At 39.2% G+C, this 19,055-nt stretch overlaps 1 protein-coding gene across 41 annotated transcripts in view; it reads right to left on the bottom strand.

The window, feature by feature from the left end:
• Positions 1-958: 958 nt before the first annotated feature.
• Positions 959-19,055, bottom strand: part of LOC122866136 (formin-binding protein 1) — a 66,873-nt gene continuing 48,776 nt past the window's right edge. For 7 of the 41 annotated variants that reach the window (XM_044175385.1, XM_044175389.1, XM_044175391.1 and 4 more), the window contains 9 exons: positions 17,883-18,071; positions 15,166-15,258; positions 11,754-11,768; positions 11,423-11,458; positions 8,380-8,489; positions 8,131-8,263; positions 7,547-7,686; positions 7,241-7,413; positions 3,697-5,689 (listed from right to left, as the gene is read on the bottom strand). In XM_044175385.1, coding sequence (XP_044031320.1) covers positions 5,511-5,689; positions 7,241-7,413; positions 7,547-7,686; positions 8,131-8,263; positions 8,380-8,489; positions 11,423-11,458; positions 11,754-11,768; positions 15,166-15,258; positions 17,883-18,071 — 1,068 coding nt within the window. In that variant the 3' untranslated portion in view covers positions 3,697-5,510. The other 34 variants (XM_044175401.1, XM_044175403.1, XM_044175422.1 and 31 more) reach the window with 31 other exon arrangements.

Raw genomic sequence — 19,055 nt, 5'->3', positions numbered from 1 at the left:
AGTATATAGTCAGGTATTTAGTGTCAAAAGCGATGCCTTCAGAATTAAATCCCTAAGCTACATTTCATGACACTCATTTGTTTCTGTTTACAAAGCCTTCTATAACCATATCGATCTATTACAGTATAATACAATTGATTGATACATTGAGATACTGTAAACTGTAAGCTCTATACAGTAGATGTAGACTGTTTATTTGATTTGCTTTTTCTGAACAAAATTCAAGCGAGTGACCTGCTAATGACGGCTAAAAAGTAGAAATGAGGTAAACTACAGGCAGCTGTGAATTTAAAATCAGTGAAGTTCTATGGAAAACAGTTTTGTGCATTAGTTATTTTGACTGTATAGATTAATGTTAATGTCAGTGTTAGCCCTTTCATCATATGAATGGAAGATGTATGTATTTATATAACCTGTCAACAACGCAGTAAGCCTATGTTCTTACCAACTGTGTATGTTTACTACTAGAACTGAAATAATTTGTCAATTAATCCATTTGTCATTAAACAGAAAATAAACAGGCAACTATTGTGAGTCTCAAACATGAATTTAAATGGACTATCTTTGAGTTTTGGACATGTAAAGACGTCACCTTGGACTTTCAGAACTACTAAAAGAAGTAATACACTAAACAAGTAATACATTAATAAAAAATGATTGACAGATTAACCATTAATATTTATTTTTTGTAGCAGCACATATACAAGAGAGACCTAAAGAGTAGGGACATTTGGGGAATTTTTGTTAAGAGTAATCTCCACTTAATTAAATCACAAACCTTTATAATCAGACTTGATTACTCGGTCTACAAACATCTATAGTGTGTTCTCATAAACACAAATTAATAATTGTTGATAATTTTTCTTGCTGTTGGACATTATTGATACCTTGGGATCGTGGCTCTTGATTGTGTCTAAATACCCAAGGGAAGGAAAACAAAGACACAAGAAACACATCATTAACTTTTCAGGCATATTTAATTGGCACAGTAAACACAATACAAAGTATTCAGTGCTCCAAAACACAAGCATGGGCTACCAAATGGAACACAAACAAAAAAGTGCAAAACACACCATTTGGTAGACCTTACAAAGGAAAAGAAGTCTTACTTTGCAAAGCAGATAAAGTAATGGTAAGACTCCCAATAGTTAAAATAGATGTTTTTCCTTTTTAAACTTTATTTATATATTCATATATATTCTCTCTAATTCCAACGTGCCATTTCCACTGTACAGGCAGGTTATTCCGGGGCATCCACTAAAAGGTTTGTGGTGGTCTCACTGCAGAGAACTGGCAGGCAGATGGCTACTATAAAGCTACCGCTGCCCTCAAAGCAGTGATCTGTGCCTCATCAGATTTATCTTGTCATTTATCGCTGAAAACAATTAAAGAAACAAAAGTGGCTTGATATCTTGACATATCGAGCGATGGGTGGTAAAAAGTAAACGTGGTATTTTTAAGCTTGATTCAGCAGAGACTTGATCATTCCTTCCATCACGAGTCCAAATGGTCAATATGTTCATCACTCCTCCATTTAACAAGTATTCATAATATGCCGCATCAGATGAATGTTTAAGAATGGCTTCATCCAAAACAATGTAATTCTTACTCATATTTGCATTTAAGGGATTTTAGTCCCATTCAGGCAGAATAAGCTACAACAAAGATTTCCATCTTAAAAAAAAAAGAAAGAAAATTAGCTGAATCCAAACTCAACATCAGCAAATATAAAGCAAAAATGTTAAAATCACGTACATTATGTGCCATTGAGCAGGGGAGAATCAGTGGACATAATTTCTCTCGTCTGACAGTTTCATGATTATAAAAACTCTCAAATTTGCCCCCAAAACTTTTGAGATAATCGCATCTTAATCCTTTCACCATACCACAGCTAACATCAGCATCATTCTTACCCTCAGAAACCCAGTTAAGGCCCACAACAGGTGTTTCTGGGTCACATTTCAGTCACAAACTCACAGGAAAATGTGTATCACAGTATATTTTCATATACAGTAGACAGTTAAGTGGACCATCCTAAAAACATCAGGTGTAAATCATATCTTCATAGGTTTTATTTTTGGGTAAACTGTTGCTTGGATCGAGTGGAGATATTTCCACAAGGTGATTAACTGTAAACTAACAACAACTTGCGTTAGACACTCAGATCAAAACACATAACATTTTTACATACATACTGTACTGTGTACTTACAGTAAAACAAATGCACAAGACATCCATGACCTACCTATGCATAAGATCATTCAGAAAACAACATTTCGGGTCCCTATCATCCTTTACTGACAGTTTTGAGATTAAACTGGGGAACTCTGGGAGGAGGAGATCACTCACTCGCTGTTAAAAACAGGAAAACATGCTTTCTGAACCAACAAAAGAAAAAAGATAATGAACCACAGGCACTGAACCCAAACAGTAGCATTCAGGTTAATTCAAACAGTATGACCAGGCAATGAGGGTTAACTGAATAGAAAGGCTGGAGGCAAGGGGGCGTAAGCTTACCAAACACCCCCACCACCTTCTCCAGGTTGCCAGCAGAGGGGCGAGGAGGAAGACAGGGCAAGCATGCAGCACACCACAACGCTGAGAGGCCCCCCGCCCAGAGCTGTTGCAAAAAAAAGGGGGGCTCAAAGCAGCCGAGGGATAGCCTGAGCCGCCTGAGGAAGGAAGGGCCGTCGAGGTGGGGGGGAGGGAGGGGGTTGTGGTCAGAGAGAGGAACAGGCACCAGTGACAAGACAAGAATTTGTAGGATGAGTGATGGCGAGTGATGACCCATCATCCATCTCTTTTCCCTCCAGTTGGTCCTGGATATGTGGGGGTGATCGTGTTGCGGAGAAAATGGGACATTACAACACACAAGACCTTTAAAATAAGACATACGTACAAGCATTCGGATCAAACAAACACACAACATAAACCAGAAGCACATAGCATACAAACAGATGATTAGCACCATCACTTCTTCCATTTCCAGTTGGGTGAAACCTGCAAATATGGAGCTGATTTTAGTGGGAGGGGTGGACATGAGCTTTTTAAGAACCAGATGCAGGTAGATGAGCCCAGGATGATTCTCTTCTGAGTGAGTGAGTGAGTTCACGACTCACACACCACTGGATGAATGTGTCTGACAGCTGGCCTTTTGTCTGTAGGCTCCTGCTGGTCGCCGTCCTGTCTCTGACCACACCCTCTGCCATGTGTGTGTGTGTGTGTGTGTGTGTGTGTGTGTGTGTGCAATGGGGGCAAAGGTAAGGAAAAACAGAGTGAGGAAGCCAACAGCCACATTCATGACCGCGGGTGGTGCAAGCGGAGTTAGTTACATTAAGAAGCAAAGCTTTGCTAAAAACAACAAACAGCAAATTGTATACTGTGGTTGTGGCTGCTGTATGGGTGTTAAGAATGGAATGGGTTATGAGCGCTAAAATTTTAATGGATTTCTCTTATCGTCGCTTCACATCGCAGAGTTCTGCAGAGGAAGCGCAACACTGCCGATATATATATATATTTTTGTAATGGTTTGAAAAATTGAGATGCGTTCTAATCGGCCGTCACTCTCTTTTAGATTCAGGTCATCTTTCACTTTCTCTCTCTGATTCTGTGAGCGCATGAGGAACATGGTGGTTTCTCCGAGGCTGCTTGCCCTGCCCATTCCTCAGCCAGCCTCACACTTTTAGGAATCTGCAATTCAAAAAAGGAAATCTGAACAAACAAACAAAAGAAAAATGACAAAAAGAAAAGTTAGATAGCTTTAAAGGAAAACCGAGTAAAAGACAGCAACCCAAATACTCAGATATGGAGAGGAGGAAGAAAGAAGTCATTGCCTATATGAAACTACTTTGAACTGACAGACAATACTGTGGTGTCAGAATGAATGTAATCTGCACATACTGTATGTGTGAAAGACCTCCATTAACCCGAAGATGTGTCTGTTTATCTAAGAACCTTTCAGCTTATTCCACTTTAGTTTTCATCTGACTTGAATGCATATTAGAATGCAGCCACTTTACTTTGTCACAACATGCTGAAAACATGTCATGACAAGGACAAACATCCCACAAATGCTGCACCATGCACCGCATTGCAAACATTCTTCAATTAAAATTACAGGAGGCATGAAACGTGTATTTACAGCACTGATGTAAAATGACATCCTGCACATAAGAACCCCATGCTGTGCCAGTAATAAGCTATCAAAGCTGATTAAAAAGTGTGAACGCAAGTTAAACAAAGGCTTACTCAATGAGTTATGAAAGAGATGATTTCTGAGTCAATGCCAATCAGAATGCCTTATTGTAGCAGTAAAGTGAAATGACACAGAGGCCACACACACCATGCTTTTACAGTAAATGCACCATTCAGAGAGGTGCTGCTTAGAGACCCATGCAAGAAACCACAAAGCTTAAAAGTCGTGACCAGCTCCATATTTCAGCCCAGTCTCACCATATAGCTTAGTACAGCTAACTCTCAGTCCTTTATTGCTTTACCACTGGCCTGGAAAAAAGGACCAGAACAGCCGAACACTATCATTATCAAAAGGTGGATTAAAAAAGAAAAGAAAACACAATTTAAGGGGGCTATTATTTACTAATTTGATCAATAATTTTTATAAAATTAGCCCTAACCAGGGGAGAATACTTTCTTTAACAACTTTTTGATGTTGTTACGGCACTGTGATTAATCTACAGCATGCAACAATTTTTTTTCTGTTTAGCCTACAAAAATATTTTTTTAAATGTATTCATATTTTACAGCAGATTTAAATTACATTTGCATGATTGCACATCGAGCATGCTTTCTTTTTAGGTACAAGTGACCAAAACACAATAACTTGCGTGATGACTTTCACTTGATGTTCATTGTCACTTCAGATGGTGCATACATTCACTTAGCTGAGTTTACTGATATAATACCATACTGAATCAAATATTTGAATAAGGTTGTGGATCAGATCTCGATTAATGTTAATTTGAGTGGAACACAATAATCTGAAGAAGAACAAAAAACATTAAAAAACAAAACAAAAAATCAAGTACTGTGCGTTTGAAATGTACATGTAATCATTGTCAGTGGGTGATTCGTCCCATCATGCTAAGCTTTGACTGGGGGGGTGTCATTATTTATTTTGTATGGCCACTAGGTGGTGCTGCAGTGAATGGGAGGTGAGGACCTACAAGCTTCTTTCCACACTCCTCTTGTACATCCATCTGGCTCAGCTAGCATTCAGTGTAATTTCCTAAACATTACGAAATGTTTTGTTCAGAGTTCAAGAATAGTATACAGTCACAAACACTCACACTATCTGCCACAACTGTTCCAACTCAAAATTGACAAATCTGATTGGTCCTTCCCTCTGGGAGAGACAGGAAGTGTGTGTGTGTGTGCGTGTGTGTGGGGGGTATTCTCTTATCTGAACTACCAGTAACAATGTCCATAACTTGGCCCACTCATATAGCAGTGAATGGAAACTGACTCAAAGTAACAAAAACACACTTGCTGAGTTAAATGTATGTCATAGCACCTTTGGCATTTGTTTCCAAAAAAACCTCAACGTAGGATGTGGGGACGTATCCCTCCTCGTCCTCATTCCTGCGCACTCGTGTCCAGCCGTCTCCTTTGTCTTCTTCTATGACGTACAACAGCTCGCCCTCTGCCACGGCGATAGTACCCTCATTATGACCTGCAAGAGGGGGGAAACAAAAGAGAAATAAGAGAAAAGGCAAGATACGAGAAATGAATACAGCGAATAAGAAATGTCTACCCTGTACACTTGCAGGAACTACCTTGAACGTAGATAAGAGCTTCATTTGTAAATCAGGTTTCCTGAAAACAAAGCAAAAAACTGCTGCTAATACTGCAAGATAGTCATTATGCTGCTCGGAAAACTGCATTAGCCTTCAGAGTAAGTAGACTAACCTGTACATAAACCACAGTAGTCTGTATATCAATGAAAGCATAACATCAATCTGCAAAATTAGCCTCCAGGCCACCTCTTATGGAAGGAAGTCGCGACTTTTTTAACACCAGTTTTGGGCAAAACTATCGCATGCTCACAATCAGTCTTACTACTTAATGACACGTCTTCATTTAATCTGTCGTAGTGAAAAAACTACGACAGTATTGAAAAAGTTGTGAAAAAACATGTATTATTTATTGGTACAACAGCAGGTAAGAGAATGTTTGTTTTAATTTTTGGATATTTTAAATTTTGAATTAGCAACTGCAGGACTTCATGGTTCTAACCCTACCGAATATTAAATTGAACATTGGACCAGAGGTTCCCACCCTGGGGGTCAGGAACCCCCAAAGGGGTCCCAAGATAAATCTTAGGGATTACCACATGATTAAAGGTATAACGAAAACAATCTGTTACAGAAAATTGTTTATTTTTTTCTCTAATTTTTGCTTTTTTTCTTGTAAAATACTAGATATTTTAACCTTTTCGGTCTCTAAAAATCCTTAAAATAGGCTATGTAAAATACTTGATGACTTTACCTTTTAGGGCCTATTCAAATCCTTAACAAAAAGTAAAATACTGGATACTTTCACCTTTTCAGGCCTCTAAAATTCCTTCAAATGAGAGATGGAAAATCACTGCTCACAACCCTCGACCACACTAAGGTCACGAGGGGGGTCACAATTGCTTCATTTTAAGGCTATACTTCTTTTTTCCTTTTATGCTGACTCTGTAATGCTTAGAGGCTTTGATAATCTAGACCAGGAAACAGGGCCATCTAGAGTCATGACCTCTCTTGCTTGTGCTTGTATTTCTTGTTGTTGCCGATTTGTTGGCTTTCCTTTGCTGTCTTTGGGTGATTGACTACATGGCCCTGTGTACAAAATCCATCCCTCTTTATTACTATACATTACGTTAAACTTAATTTAAAAAATTAGTCACAAAAAAAGATCAAAAAGATTTTGAGTTCGATCAGATTCGATTTTGTATAATAGTGTACCGGGGAAATTAGTATATTTCTGTCCACTCTCCTCCTCCACACATTTCCTCAGAAAGGTCACACCTCTACTACTCCTCATTCAGAGTAATCACATTCCTCCCCCTGCATCCACAAACGTCAGGTCCCTGTTCAACCTGTTTCCAGAAAGATCTTACCAGCAGCAGCTGACTAATAAAAGGCAAATGTTCGTTGAAATATTTAAAATTAGCAAAATTGTTGAGCTCGTTGTGTGGGGTTTGACTCTTGTTGTTTACAACATTTGTGGTTGTAGTTACCTTCAAATGGGTACAAGGCTTTGCAGGTGCCGATGGTGGGCAGGGTCTCCTCATCGTCAAACTCATCGTCGAACTCTGGCGTGGTGGAGGTGGGGTTGGGGTTGATGTTGGCTTTGACCTGAGTCTCTGAATTCTGCTCCTCTGTATAGCTGCCATCCGGGCTGCTCAAGGGCCAACACACACACAGTAAATATACTGTGAAAACATACATAGTTTTCTTCCGAAAAACTAAGGTGTGTAACAACTGTGTGGTCTGGGATTGAAGTTTCATGTAAGTGTTTAGTCGTTTGTTTGAGTATACCATACCTCTCTCTGTCCTGTGCACAGTTGTTGCCCACTGTTGTGATGTTGCCCACTGTTGTGTTATTCTGGGTCTCATAGAGTCCACTTCTTCGATGTGTATCACTCTTGGATGGCATCCTTTCCGCCACCTCAACTAACCAGCCCTGAAACACACACAGTCGTTATGTATGTGTTGGCTGGAGCTTATCTTTTTTCCTACGTGACGACTTGAAATTTATTTCAAGCATCGTGGAATACTTTTTTTCTCCTGTGAATCAGATGGCCTTTACATTTGGCAAGAACCTTCACAGGAGGAACACCTCTGCCTTACACTCCAGTGTGTTTGCCATTTATATACAGGGTTAAACCAGACCATTGTTCTGAGACTCCTCTCTCCTTTCACAGAGCTGGAACATGCAGCCAGCCCCTCCAGCTGCAACACATCTTCTCCTAATATGGACGAGTGGCAGACGTCTTTGGAACTACCCCAGCTGGAGTTGTGTGTTTGAACTCCTCATTATTTACTGTCTCATATAAACCAAACAAGATGGATTCGCCAACACAAACACTCGTGCAGAAACGAGAGCTCAGACTGGCACTGAACTAACCTCAAATTTCTGAACTTCAAACTGGAGCTTCTCGATGTTCTGGGCTATTTCTGATAGCCGGGGGTCTACGCTGGCTGGGTCTCCCATCTGAGGGTTCTTCACGTACACGTCTTTCATCTTAGTTAGAGCGTCCCTGGGAGAAGAAATGACTGAAGTCAGTATTTGTGTTGCATGATAACGGGGTAAACACAAATACCGCTTGTCATATACAGGAGGGAAAATGTAATGTAAATGTAATTTTAAATTTACCTCTGGTCCATTTCTTTTTGAATGTCCTTATTCAGTTCATCTAGCTTTCCCTGCAGCTTCTTCCTCCTCTGTTCTGGTGGCAGGTGGCTGAAGTCCTCTGGTCCAGAGCCCTGAGAGAACAAAAGGGAGGAAGAGAGGCAGAACAAAGAAACACAAATGGGAAAGAGATAGAGAGAAACCATAAGATAAGGAAATGCAACTTTCATAACTCATTTGTTGAGTTGCTGTTTTAACAGGGATCTTTTCTAGTTAGGTGCAGTATCTCCCTTTGCTGTAAAGCCCGTGAATCAAGATTCAGGGATAAATGGATAACAGCTCCATAAATGGAGCCTCCGGTTATGTTCTAACCACATAATTCACCTGAAGGAGATACTGCAACCCGCTCTCTAACACACACTCACTGAGAGTTGGGATGTTTGTCTGTGTAAAGACTTTCACCCATTCAGTCGCCGCGCCTAATCTAGTGCTCTCTGTGAATGCATCGAAAATGTAATAAAGTATTTGCTACATCCTATTATTGCTCATATAGTGTTTCAGTGTGAGCTAGCTAATGGGTCTAAAGATGTCTGACTGTTCTCCAACAGGACTGTGTGTTCTTAAAATGGAGGTTGTGAGAGTGAGAGGTTTTTTGGCTGGCCAACAGTCATATTTCCTGATGAGAAAGTTTCCAGTCTGTAACACTGAACTGATGAGTCACACTTCTCGGGAGTCTCTCGAACTTTCTGTGGACATAATGACATAATCAATATTCTGAAACTTGCTTTACCATAGTGCTAGCTGGTCTGTATGGAGCCCCAAAGAGTTAAAAAATAAATAAAAACATAATCATGAAATAAATAATCATATGAATAAATATATAAATGAAATAAAGTTAAATATATAAATGAAAACTCAACTCGTTATTATGAAATGTATTTCATAACTTATTTTCTTATATTAACAGAGTTTTGCTGGAGTTCATTTTTATTACATTATAGATCTTTCAGAATTCTGGTTTTATTTCATGGTCATCATCTTAGTTTTCTAATTAGCACTAAACATAAAGTACAGTTGATGGGATGATGGGAATGTCATTAGTTTTGCAGGTGTTTGGTCATAAATCAAAGTAAGTAAGTAATTACATTTTTGACCTGATGGTGCACTAGGTGAAAAGTCAGGGGATCACCGAAGTCAGTGGGCTACATCCTCTGACCATGAATATCTGTACAAAATATTTCACCGGACCGACTGACATTGCCATCCCGAGAGCCACACTGCTTGCTGATAATGGCTGATAGAAATGAACTCCAATAAAACCATGTTATTATAGAAATAATAATGATGAAATAACATTAACATAATAATGAGTTGAATTTTAATCATTTATCATTATAACATCTTACATTATGAAGAATTTATTTCAGAAAGTCTTATTTGTCTATTCAATATTGAACTCTTTGGGGCTCCATAGGGTCCATAGGGTCTGTCATTGAAAAAGAAAGAAAATTGTGTTATTGCACTGTTGCTTTAGTCCTGTCAATTAAGAAAAAACGTGCTGGACTGAATAGGTCAAGGCCTGATTGGATCTCATTGAGATTGGTCACGGCGGCACCACAGGATATATCTGCTGGAGCTACAGACTTGAGGTCAGGATTCACTGCACATGAGCCAGGTCAAACACAGCAGATAGGTTACCATGGCCACCTTACCCCTTCTCCCTGTATCAGCACGCAACACTTACCAGGCATGCAACATAAGAAAGATTTGTCAATCACCATGCAGAGAAATGCTCCTTTCTGAGTGAAGTTACAGTACAGAAGTCATGTATTAGTCTTTGCATTCTCTATGTACCCCAAGAAAAAATAAAACTATGGGCAAACATTAGGTAATTTGTTTTTTGTAGTATGATACATTTAGGATGGATAAGAATTTACAAATTGATTGTTCTGTATAGAATCAGGTATAAATTTAGAAAAATAAAAACTTAATAGAAAATATTGAAATTACCAAAAATCATGAAAAGGCCTAATTTTCATTACAATGTCAGCTTAGTTAGTACATTTTGGGAAATACGCATATTCACTTTCTTGCAGAGAGACAATCAAATGTCTGCACGCTAAATATGAAGCCAGCTGACAGTCAGCTTAGCTTAGCATAACGACTGGAAGCAGGGGGAAACAGCTGGCCTGGCTCTGCCCAAAGGTGAACCGGGAGAAGTGACATCCTGCTCATTTCCTGAACACTTAGTAATGTACTCAGTTGTAAGCAGTAAATTGAGATTTCGGACACTTATTAATCATCATTTTGCATCATCACTGACAGGTGTAGAGTCGCACAACGGTAATCTTCACATCTATGAATTGCTATGCGTTGAATTGTGGGACTGTTATCAGAAAGCAGTGTACATGCCTTGGACACTACTTTTTTTGTTCCATTGTTGGAATTATTTTATAACATATACACATTTTTATATAGGGCTATATACGGAGTATACATTTCACAGTCAGAATTTGGACACTCGAATAAAATGGTGCAAGGTAACAAGCTATAACATGCTAAGTGAGTTTCTGGTGAGGTTCTGGTAGACACATTTTTATACCTTTGGAGTGCGCCAGGCTAGCTGTTTCCCCGTTTCCAGTGTTAATGCTAAGCTAAGCTAAGTATCTGCTGGCTGTAGCTTTATATTTAGTGCACAGATATGAGAGTTATATCAACCTTCTTATTTAAGTCTCAGCAAGAATGTGAATACGTTTATATCCCAAAATGTTAAACTATTCCTTTAATACTCAAAGTGCCTCTCGTTCTGAGGAAGATATTAATGAATAGTTGAGATTCTGTGGAGGCCCATCATACAGTTCACTTACAGTATGTTAGCTCTACAGAACAGCATTCTATAAATAATATAATATAATGAAATTGGCATGCAGTGTAAGGACATGAGTGAGCAACTACAACATAAGATCAGATTAGTATTTGTTACAAGTACATACGATTTGTTGAGACAAGAAGAACTACCAGTGAGACTAAGAGACGGACAGATAAAACATAGAGTAAATCTGATCACCTCAATGAGATTCCGGACGTGGGAATTGAGTGTGATCTGCACCACAGAGACCACAGACACAGTTTGGGAGAGACATGACGGTAACACAACCACGACATAAAAACAAACAAACAACAAAATAACATACAAATGAGACAACGACATGAGTCTGAGGTCCATCGTTGTGTCACAGCAAAAATTAAATTATTAAATTAAATCCAAAAATAAAAAAGAGAGCACAACAAAAACATAACGGCGTACAGAACGTTATTAACAACGTGTTACTGGGAGGACGTGACATGCGTGCTATGGTCATGCCGCTATGGTCGTGCAGTTATACGGTCATGCTTACCAGCTTGAGAGAAAGCTTCATGGGAGGAGAGAAGAGAGAAATGGCGAGGAGCAGGAGAGAGAAAGAGACAACAGACAAAAGTCAACATCAGGAGAATATTACGGCCATTTGTTTCATTTTCCTTTAAACAAAAACTGTTTACATGTATTTTATGATATCGCTTTGCTTTGCCAAACTTCACCATCTAAGGAAAAGAGGGTATCTGAAGGATCAGGATTTATATGCTAGTTCAATTATGAAAAAGCTCTTTCAGCAACAGTTTCAGCTATAAACTCCCCATTCTTTTCTAATGTGGTGAAGTTTAACATTTGTATAATGATGGGTTACTGAAAAATGAGAAATAAATTGGCAAAAAGGCCAACCAACTGCACAAGCATGAAGTACTGAATGAGAAAAAAATTAAGGGAAGACAAGTGAAAATAAATGTAAAGAAAGAAGTAGAGGGATAATGACTGCGACAAGGACGGATGTACCCTTTACTTCTTGATCCCTCTCTGCTGCCATTACAATGACACGCAAGAGACAGCAGAGGGCGCCAAAAGCATGTATGACATTAGCAGATCCATACGTTGACATGAAGGCAGATACTGAACGCAGACAAGCTGGAGAGACCCCTTCAAAACCAAAGTATCAAAACTCACTTGTAACGAAGAAAAATCTACACATATCCAGGTATATATATATATATATATATATATATATATATATATATATATATATATATATATATATATATATATCTCAAATGAAAGTGGCTGAATGAAGATACAAAACAAATAAAGAGTAATTATGAACTAAAAGGCAAGTAGAGTAAAAGAACAAGCAAAAAGAACAAAAGACATGGTTGTAAAAGTGTTTTAACAGCTCATTTACACCATCTGCTGAGTGATTTTTGAGAGGATGTGGTTATGTTTTGAATACAAAGAACAGAGTAGAGAGCAGGTTAACAATCTTTGGCCGGTAGAGCTGGAGCAGATGACTTGTAATCCTGTTAGAGGCTCACAGGCTGGTGCACTGTGGAGCTCTACTCACTTTAGTCCACTAATCAAGTCATCCACCTGGAATGGCCTGTTATGGTCCTCACTATGACGCCTTGTGATCCTCCCTCTCACCTCCCAGAGAGGCGAGAGGGAGGCGTTACATTGTTACATTTCCACATGTGTGAAGCTTCACTTACATACATGCATGCATATCACTGAGAGTATTTTTTGTGTTAGTATAAGTAATAAAAATGCTTCATAAACTCTAGGTTAGGATCTCGTTTGGGCCTTTTTTCTGTTTGTAGTGGTTCAGATATGGACTATATTCTAATGAATCTGGGTATAAGAGAAATTAAGTAAAAGCTATTATTTATCACATTTCTTACAACTTAAAAATGCTCTTAAATTTAAAAGAGCTCCAGAGGTCTCTGAAGTTGGTTAAGAGTAGATCTTAGATGACTGCAGTACAGAGACAGAGGTGGGCTACACTCTTTCTTTTCTGCTCCACTTTGGTTTTCCTTTTGTTTCCATTTCAGCCAATTTCACATTGTTTCATCCATATTTGTATATTTATTTATTATAAATATATTGGATTGCTGTCAATTTCGCATGTTAATTACTACTACAAGCATTAAGACCTTCACACAAATAAATTAAACTTTTAAATTTAAATCACATATGTTTTTGTGGAATAAAATATAACTTATTAAAAAGGATTTTTTTTAAAGAATGAACACTGGGGCAGATGCAGAGTCCCTGATTGGGTAGTCCTGCTCTGAGTATACGTGTGATAAATCATGCGATCACTTGAGAGCTGCACTTTACTGTAAGTGGGATTAAGTCGCATGATAAATGTGTTTTATTCTCGACTTTCAGCGAAGATTTTTTTACTCCTTCTTTAGTGTGATGATTAGTGTTTGATAAATACGGGCCCTGGTTCATAGATCTACCTGGACTCTTTCCAACCACCAAGACAGACATAGATATACAGGTATAATATGGCCCTTACAGACAGTTAACATCGCTGCAGTATGGCACACCAGCACAAACAAAGCCCTGGAGGGGTGAATTCTGGGTACTTTAGGCTGAACCCAGATCCAAAGTGTGACCAACACCTCGCCTAATGTTACATCCACCTGACAGTGAGATTTAAATAGCAAGTAGGGGTGATTGCTGGGATGAATAGTATCCTCACACCCATAATCCCCCACAGCCTCAGGTGCTTGTGACACTTTGTGAATTGACCCCTAGTAGATGCTCAGTGGGGAAGCCCTGAAACAGCTGCAGGACAACAGTGAGCAACAAGAAACCTCAAGCTGATACATGTGATGTGGGATGAAGTCATCATCTTCTCCGATCATTCGCCCTGTTTCTACACGTGTCAGAGCCATGTGATCAATACTGAGCCAGGCACAGACACTAGCCTCCTTTGTGAGGAAATTTTGCCTCATTTACTGTGACAAACAATCTCCTCGTAGAGACTGAATGTGTCACATAACAAATTATTATTAAGGAGGCTACTGCATGTGTTGTACATGGCTTTTAGTAATCACACACATCCACACACATTCAATATTCATTCATACTGTCTTCCAACTAGGCATGGGACGATATGAAAATTTCATGTCACGATTATCCTGGCCAAAATAATTGCGATTCATGATATTATTATGATAATCATCAAAATATGCTTAAAATGCTTAAAACACTAAAACATATTGGAATCACATTACCTTACATTTTTATTGCATCACAATTTTCGGGAAAACAAACACCAATCTGAAATAAGATAATCATAAATCATAAGGCCCCCCTGCATAAATAAAGGATAAAGAAATAATCGAAAAATAGCAACATTGTGTGAGTCTGTTCTTTCTTACATGATAATTCATGTATTTATTTAAAATCAGGCTCTATTTTTCACTTCTCTACCGTGATGTCAAATGGTACAGACAACAATTTCATCAATTGCATCAGTATATATAATTTACCCCTGACTTAAGAAATACAGTAATTATCCTTCATCAAAAATAAAGTCTAACTGGCATTGTAGCATAAAGTCAAACTGTACTATTTTGGACCTGTTTTAGTAAAAAAAAAACGTGAACAACACTGTGGCACTTTTCTGTCATCAAACAGTACTGCTAGCCTTGTGGCCAAGAGAGTGAGACATGCCAAACCTTGGCAATTCAAAATAAATCAGGAAATCAATATCGGACTGTACGTTAGCGAGCTAGACAGCTTTTTCAAGTGAGGATATTCACGATTATCCCGATAATGGAAATTCACCACGATCAACTTATCTTGAGTGTTTTTTCTGCGATAAAATCGTATATCGTCCCATCCCTACTTCCAACCATGTACCTGCTCACGCTCGCAGAAACACACACACACCACTGGTACTCACTGACGCCCACCACACACACACTTACAACATATTGCCTTGCTTCGAAAGCATATGTGGGTCGGCCCAGAGTCCTCTTCATAAGCTCTTTGTGACAAACGAGCGAATGTGGGGATTGCTGCTGTGGTGGTTGTCAGAGAGAATACAGCTTTGTCAATGAGAACTAAGCACAGATGTCTTAAAGCTCTTATACTGTATATGGTCTTAATTTGACTCCCAAAACACATACGCTTTCTCTTTTTCCTCCCGCACAAAACACATACACGCGCACATACACAGTTACTGTGGATGGATTAGACAGCTAATATACACCACATAAAGGCTACCCCTACAGGGGTAGACATCCCTCCACTGTGCAGAGAGACACAACACCCACCTCCACTGGCACAACTACTCTAATCCCTAATGTGATAATATGTTCCCCTTGCAGGAGGTGGGGGAGGAACACAATTGTATTTTCTTGATCTAAGTAGGTTTAATGTCTCGCTTTTGCTCTGTTATATCTTTAAACAGGGTTTCTGCAGGATTCACCAAGTTAAGTTTACGACTTTTAATACCACATAGAATGCAACTGAATACCTGTTTCACGATCATACTGGCCAAAATTAACCAATTAAAAATTATTCATTCTTTTAAGTTTTCTTTCCTATTATGACACAATAAGCTTCCAAGCTGTTGTAGCTAGCAGCTAGGAAGCTTAGGTCTGATGGTTCCAACTGAAATGCCATAAAAAAGGATTAAACAGCCTCCTATACGTACAATATAACGTTGCACCAATCTCACTTTTAATTTAAAGTTTCCTGACAGCCCGCAATTGGATACAAAACCATTTTATAACTAACATTACTTCCTACGGCAGCCAAGCAAGAGAAAATATTCAAGACATTTGGAAATTAAAACTAAGACTTTTTTTGTTGTTGAGGAAACTGAAGGAAAAGCTCTACAAGACTTTTCGAGACCTGCAGATACCCCATTAAAGATATGCCTTCCTTCTCCAAATGAGCATAGACACTGTAGTACTGGTGATAAAGTGTTGCTAGTTAGCTTGGATGCAGGCAGGTTTGTGAAAGAGCTGAGGAATTGCCCTGAATCTCTACCAGCAGCTGTTCAGAGGTATTAGCTCAAACTGCCTGTGTCAGTAAGGCAGTAGGGCTGGTGTCCCTAAAAGACTTGTTATTCTGCTGGATTAACCTTCTGTTACCTTTAATATATTGTAGATTTATTCCAAAAAGAAAGAAAATATACTCGAAAACTGTACTCTAAACCAAACAACATCTATATATGTAAAAAACATAAACAGGTTACTGCCATGAGACATGAAAAGATGTACAAATTAATTAAATGTATTGTCATGAGGTATGGAAAGGAGTGCAGATTAATTTAAATGAAATCTTTGATTCTCTAAAGGCTTTCTACTCTGATACAGTTTCTAACCTTTCATAGACTCAAAAACGTCAACAATTCAACCGTTCTCTTGTGCTATGAAATGTTACAGTAAGGTCAAATCTTCCATCTGTGTATACTCGAGAACAATGCATCTGATTTAACTGTGTCATTTTTTTATCACTCTTCTTGAGAGCTGTTTCAGCTCTTCCGCTTTCAGAAACGTGCACTTCCTGCTAGATCTGTCCGGCGCTAGAAAAAATACACACTTCCCATTTTTTTTGCTGACCTTCAATCATTTCATCTACTATATGCTCACACACTGCACTTTTGCACTGTATTGTTCTTTTGCCTTTTCAGATGTCATGTTAGCACCAATTCATACAAATGTTTTTACTTTGAGTAACTGCTGCCCTTTAAAAATATGAGCGTAAACAAAAACTATATTTGTGGGGTCCGGAAGGAACACGTGAGTTACCGCCCATTCCTGAGTTCAGGGAGAACTGGAGGGTGAAGTGCATTATGGGAAAGTGTGCTATGACCTGCCCCGGCCCAGCAACTCCATTACAACACAGGCTGGACTGATAAAGCCACCCTCCAGGAAGCCTTCTAAAATTACTCTACTGGCCTTCTCCCTCCACATGGAGTGACTCAGTCAGCCTGCTGCCATATCCACAACCCATTACTTTGTTCATATTGTGAGGTTCTTTTCCTTGTATCACATGCAAAAACAAAAACAATTTGCTTCCAGCATAGACTGCAGAGAAGTGCGCAGGGAGCCACTGCAGTCTCCATGCTACTGCCAAGACTGCTAAGGCGTCTTGCTAATTTCTGTCAAAGGGGGAAGGTGGGTGAGAGGGGCTGTCATTGTGAGCACAGAGTTAATATGAAGAATGAAGGGACAAGATGGAGAGACTGCTGCTGAGTCAGACAAGTACCATGGATTCATAGTTATGCGCTACATAAGCATGCTAGAGAAGCAAAAATGCTGAGCACTGTATGAGTGAAGGCCTGTTGTACTGCTGGTATTTTAGTCTTTTGTAATTATAGTACCAATTTTGAAGGCAGTTCTGAAAAACAAAATGTGAAAAGGAAAGTTTTAATGGGCCAATGAGAGCACTGTTTTCTAAATGAGGTCACATTGCCTACATATAGATGCATTTAGTTACTGGTCATGTTCAATCACCTGCTATATGATGATACCATGTAGACATTATGACCTTCAAAACAGATGTAAAGCATAGACACAAAGATTCTACCTTTGTATTACTTCACCCATACAGTGTAGCAGATACACGGCTCAGATACAGGTGTAGAGACAAACACACACATGCACAAAGCTTGCTGGACACACACACTTACCCCTCGCCTCAGGCTCCGGAGGCAGTGCATTTTGGGTTTGGAGGTCATGAAGTCGTTGAGGCGGTGGGAGAGGGGCTCCTTGTGCTGCTTGGGAGACTGGGGGTCGTTGGGAACAGCAGAGGGTGAGGGCGGGGATGAGGCTGGGGGGGCAGGTGGGGGCTGGTGGGGGGACGTTAACAGGGACATAAGCTACCAGTAAGAGAGGGAGCCATGATGGAGAGGAGGAGGAGGAAAAACATGGAAGAAGAAGAAGAAGAAGAAGAAGGGGGCAAGAATCCAACGAAAAAAGACAAGGAAAAGGAGGAGGGAACACAAAACGAAATAAATAAGCCTCCTACAAATATTAAAAAATAAACACACAACAGAAAACCCAAACAGAACATAAAAGACAACCAAAGGGATGTCAAACCTACTGTATCAGTTGTTATGTTGTGGAAAAAAATGTCAAACATACAAAACACAAAAAACTGTTAAAAAGAAGAAAACAACCAGAGTGAGTAGGAAGCGTAAAATGTGTTAAAGCAAGCGGCTGCAACAAAGCAAACAGCAAAGAGTTTCAGACAAAGCGCATGCAGGCTTCCATTTTGGAAACCCTTTTCCTTTTTTTCTCTTTCTCGACCTCATCACATGCCAGCTGGGACAAGAAATTCACCACATCCCCACGGATATCAGCAGCTGAATTTGAGGTCATCATCAGGGGAATCTAATTGCTTATCACTGTCCTAAAAAATCTGCATAATTCATCAACCAGTAGTTGAGGGGTTGGAGAATGAAGCAGTGATGAGTTCTAAGGCACCACACAATGCGCATGCAAGTGTTTCAGAAACCCTTCTTTCAAACACAAATCACTAAAACCCTGATTCTGCAAAGCAATAATGGTGCTTTTCTACTGAAATATCTATATAATGTTTTATTGTGGTGTGCGTTTCTGTTATGCTTGCATGCATGTGTGTGAGTGTGCATTTACTGTAGAAATTCCTCTTTGTATGGCTGTTTGTGCTCCCAAACACTTTCTATAGAAAATTAATCCTGAGTGCATCGAGCAAAGATAACAGAAACATACTGTTCTGAAAAAGTATGCCTTAGTTTTGGGAGTATGCACACAGTGGATACAGTGAGTTCAAACACCATTTTCTGTACACATACAGTCAGTTCGCTAGGATTTCTCATTTA

The sequence above is a fragment of the Siniperca chuatsi genome, linkage group LG18 (assembly GCF_020085105.1).
Source record: "Siniperca chuatsi isolate FFG_IHB_CAS linkage group LG18, ASM2008510v1, whole genome shotgun sequence".
NCBI classification, from domain to species: Eukaryota; Metazoa; Chordata; class Actinopteri; order Centrarchiformes; family Sinipercidae; genus Siniperca; species Siniperca chuatsi.
This window is presented reverse-complemented; position numbering and strand designations above follow the sequence as displayed.